The following is a 4721-nucleotide window of genomic DNA, read 5'->3' on the forward strand; positions in this document are numbered from 1 at the left end:
GTAGTGAGCTCAAAACTCATAGTGCTAAGATAGCTTGGGATTCTGTGTGCACTCCTAAAAATGAGGGGGGTCTTGGGTTTAAATCTCTTGATATCTGGAATAAAGCGGCTATAGCTAAGCATGTCTGGTTCCTTTTTTCTGGTGGTGAGAAGTCTATGTGGTGCCAGTGGGTTAAATCCTATTTACTTAAAGGTAGAAGTTTGGAGAGTCAAAATCCCCCCTGACCCCTCCTGGGTTTAGAGGAAAATATTGTCTCTTAGGGACTGGATGTCTCCCCTAATTAATCACCAAATTGGCTGCGGAACCTCCACCTTCCTTTGGTATGACAACTGGCACCCTCTTGGCCCTCTATGGAATAAGTTCGGGGACAGAATAATGTATGATTCTTGCCTCAACAGTGAGGCCAAAGTCAGTCAAATCATCGATGGTCATTCTTGGAAGTGGCCTATTCCTAATTCTTGGGAAATTCAGGAGCTGATCTCATCCACTCCTGAATGTTGTAAACCTAACCCTTCCAAGTGTGACCAAGTTATCTGGAAACTTACTAATGATGGTCAGTTTTCCATTCGCTCAGCTTGCAATCATTGGAGACATAGTTTGGGTAGAGTGGAATGGCATAAACTCCTTTGGGGCCCTCATAGGATTCCTAAAGTCAGTTTCATTGTTTGGGTAGCTATCCATAATAGATTGTATACTGGTGATAGGTTACTTCTGTCTCCCCATTCCCAATGCCCTTTCTGCCTTGACCCTGGGGAAAGTCATTCCCATCTCTTTTTTAAGTGCAACTTCACCAATAGAGTTTGGGGTGCTATTGAAGCCAAATGCAACATAAAGTGGCCTGTTTTAGATTGGCCTGATATTGTTACATATGCTACTAAGGAGACTAAGGGTAATTCGCTGAGGGCTAATATTCTGAGCAATGCTTTCTTGTGTTCTATTTATCACATCTGGATTAAGAGAAATAATCGTGTTTTTAACAAAGAATTTAAGCCTGAAGAGGTGGTTTTCAAATCTGTAATCCAGATGGTGAGAAGTAGAATGCTGTCCATTAAGAATTTACCTAGCTCTGCTAGTGACAGTTGGTTTCTTGACCAATGGAATCTTCCAACAACAATATTGAAGCCCCATATTATCAGATATGGGAGGGCTGCGGAGTGATGTGAGTTCCCTACATGTGGGTTGAGTGTTGGTGAGCAATATTGAGTGTTTTGCTTAATGGTTTGGTTTTGTGCAGGGTCTGTTCAGAGTTCCCTACATGTGGATTCATCAATGTATTTTGAGGGTTGAGTGATGAGAGGAGTTATAATTTATTCACTTCACATGAGGGTTGAGTGTATTTAGCCACCATAAATCATTTTTGCTAATGTTAATATATACTATATCTTTTATCTGCGGGGTAAGGAAGCGCAAGTTGAGTGGTGTGAGCCCCTAAATTGTGGGTTGAGTGGAGTGAGATCCTATATTGAGGGCATTGTTTCTGTATTAAAGTCTAGTAGATTGTACCTTATTTGCTGGAGGAACTTACTCATGGCTGTTCTTACAGGATCTACTATAATGTATGAGCAGATCTTGGGTTGCATGGGTCGGCAGTGGTGTCCAGTTTTGAGGACTGCAGATTTGTTGCTCCAAAGGTTCCTGGCTATTCAGTTTTTTGGGTTACTTCAGTGTTTAAGGTCTGCTGGAAAGGCTTGGAAAGGGAGACTCTGTTCTCTTCCTCTCTTGGTGACTGCTGGTTTGCTGGCTCTTAGTAGGCTGGCAGCTCGCATGATTGATGGTACTGGTTTGTTGATGGCTGCTTGTAGCGCCTTTGTGGACACTTGTCTTTTAATTTATATTCATGTGCTGGATTTCTATGTTTGGATGCTAGACGGTTTTGATGTGTTTTTGGCCTACCCGTGCGGGATGTGCATGGTTTTTTTATTAGCTCTGTGTTTTTATTTCAGGTTGTGTCGTGTATGTGGACTGTTTTCCAGTTTCATCTTAGGGTTATTGCTTGGATGCGTTCATGAACCTCATTCGCATGTATGCGGCTTATGCACATATCTTTTTTTGGTTTAGTTCTTTTCAATGTAATGTTTTTCATTATTTCCTTTATTCTTGGTAGCCGTTTTTTATCCTGTTCTGTTGGGCTAGTGCCTTCAGGTTGTCCCTTCGTTTGTATAGTTCTCTGTTAGGTCCTGGGGTATGCCCCTTGTAGTTGTGTAGCTCTCTGTTTTTTTATTTTATGTCTTATTCACCCAAAAAAAAAAATTCTTTCATTAGCTTAAATGGCCCGGTTTAACTCAAACAAAACCATGCTTAGCCTGTAAGAAAGAGAATTTTATGAGTAATTGTAGCTTAATGATATTAGTTTAACTTAAACACGCCATTTAAGGTTTTTTAAATCTCCCGCGTGTTCAATTCTCAAATCGAAAAGGATGAATTTCAATTCCCTTTGATTTTCTTGCTATTTCTCTTTCTTTTCTCTAACCTTTCTCCATCGCCTCTCAAGAAGAATTCAGAATGTTCAAAAGCTGTCCTTTATTTTCTTTTTGTTCGACACCTACTATAACTACATACTTATTTTGCCTACTCTAGTGGGATGTACTAGGGACTATGTTTTGTTACTCATAGCTATTTACTGGATGCATACATCAGATTGCTGGTTTCTCCTCCAGCGCACTTTAGGAATACTGTTGCACTCCGTGTGGGTTACGCTTCAAGACTATGCTGATTCAGATTTCGATGATTTCTGGATGGGTTACTTTGGTTGCTACTTTCATTGTTGGCGTTTGATATTTTTGGATGGGTGGCTCATAGCTATTACTTTGTTTCATTATTGATTTTAGTTAGTTCTTCCGCTGATGTTCAATAGCTATTCCTCTTTGATATAGTGTTTGAACATCTTGCATCTGGTTATTCCTCTTTGATCGGCTGAATTAAGGTCGGCTTCCTCAATGGCCGACTTCAACGCCTCGTCAACTTCTACTTCGGACTGATCTGATTCGGCGACCTCAGCTACTTCAGCCCACTCCGAATCAGACCCCTCGAAACCAACCCGCCTCAAGTTTTTGAAGTCGGACAAAATAAGAGCGATGAGGGAGTCTTCGCCCTTCGGAACTAGGATATTTTCTGCCGTCGAGAAGGTCGTGTATGTCAGCTCGTACCGAAGCAAAATGTGGGCCGCCCTCCCCAGTTTCTGGAGACTTGGACGACCGAAGTATTTGAGCGCGACTTTGATGTCTGAAAGAATGGCGTCGTCGGTTGAAGTTAGGATTTTCTTCAAATCGTTCCCTGCACAAGCAAAATCGTAAGATTTTAGAAAAGAAGCTTCATAGGTACAACAAAAAATGAACAAATAATAAAAACAAGAAGATATTTGGCCACCTGGTTTGCCCCTCTGTCTAGGAATAGGGTCGACGCGATCCTCCCCTTCGCCGAATTCCCAGTTACCTTGGACGACGACCATAACATCATCAACTCGCTTCCTAGAGCTGGAAAGCATAGTCACTAGCTGATGGTCGGTGTCCTTGGCCCTAAGGAAGTAACACCCGTGCCGACCAAAAGACTTAGCCAATGCATAACAATGCCGGATAGCTGGAATGCCAAGGTTAATCCTAAGGCGACGGTTTAGCTCTATAACTCCCATTATGATTCTAAAAAAATTGACATTGGGTTGGGAAGGGATTAAACCCCAACGGCGAAGCATAACCCTAAGAAGTGGGTGAAGGAGGAAACGGACGCCACCCTCTACGATTGATAGGAGAGGGAAGACAATCATGGTTTCGTCGGCCCTCTCCATATCAAGGGTGTCGTCTGCCACGAACGAACGATGAACATTATCAGCAATGGAGAAATGGTGTCGAAAGCCAGAAATTTGATCCGAGGAGAAGAGATCTTTTAAATGTTTCACCATTTCCTACAGTCTATAGGAATATGCCATGACAGAAATAAAGTAGAAAAAAACAATTCAAAACAAAGAAGGAGAGAACTTACAAGGGACGAGGAGGATAACGAAGAAAATAAAGTTGCAGAGATAATTTGAGGGGCAATCCAGCGACGAGTGTCTAAAAATGCATATTTGAAAGGACGTCAAAATTTTAAATCGCAATATATAGAAGTGTACGAAGGGCAGGAAGTCGAAACGATAACCGAAAGGCATGCACTCAGACATCTGCATAAGAATGAGGTTAACCGCTGAATTTCGGCTCTGACTTTTTGAGTTCAAAACCAAGCACTCTAGCCAACTGTCGTTAGTAAAGTGCTTGGGGAGCAATTGTGGGAGCCGAATAATTGGCAGAATCAGAAGTGCAAACTCTAGAAGACAGATACTATTCGGCTTTATGTTGCACGATCAGGAGGCCGAGTGGAATAGATAGGCCGAGTATCCATTGGTCCGTAAAGCCGAATAAATGAAAGGATAATGAGTATGGCCCCGAGGCTCAAAAAACAAGTATAAATGCAGGAACTACAAACTTAGAAAGGTATGTGTGAATCATTTCGCTTAACTTAGAATACAAGCTATCTTGAGTGCAGTAACTAACTTGTCCATCAGAGTGCTAATTCCAGCACCCCCGACCGGAGTGTTTGTGCCTTTTCAAGTGACTAGCTGAAGATCACTAGCGTCTCCCAGGATCAAAAAAGTATTTCCAAACCACTTCTCCACAGGTATATACTAGTATATTTATATGGCAATACTTGTGTATATATATTTATGATTATAATTGTTTGTATTTTAGTAT

General features: G+C 41.6%; 1 protein-coding gene across 1 annotated transcript; it reads left to right on the forward strand.

Annotated features, from left to right (window-relative positions):
* Positions 1-375: 375 nt before the first annotated feature.
* On the forward strand, positions 376-1158 carry LOC145807206 (uncharacterized). The gene has a single exon (XM_082905150.1). The coding sequence runs from the start codon at positions 376-378 to the stop codon at positions 1156-1158; it is 783 nt and encodes a 260-aa protein (XP_082761276.1).
* The last annotated feature ends 3563 nt before the right edge of the window (positions 1159-4721 follow it).

Source organism: Camellia sinensis, chromosome 14, assembly GCF_055761805.1.
Source record: "Camellia sinensis isolate YWXY chromosome 14, ASM5576180v1, whole genome shotgun sequence".
NCBI lineage: Eukaryota > Viridiplantae > Streptophyta > Magnoliopsida > Ericales > Theaceae > Camellia > Camellia sinensis.

What these genes read in the sequence shown, in the direction of transcription:
- LOC145807206 (XM_082905150.1), top strand. Translation starts at nt 376, where the DNA reads ATGTATGATTCTTGCCTCAACAGTGAGGCCAAAGTCAGTCAAATCATC.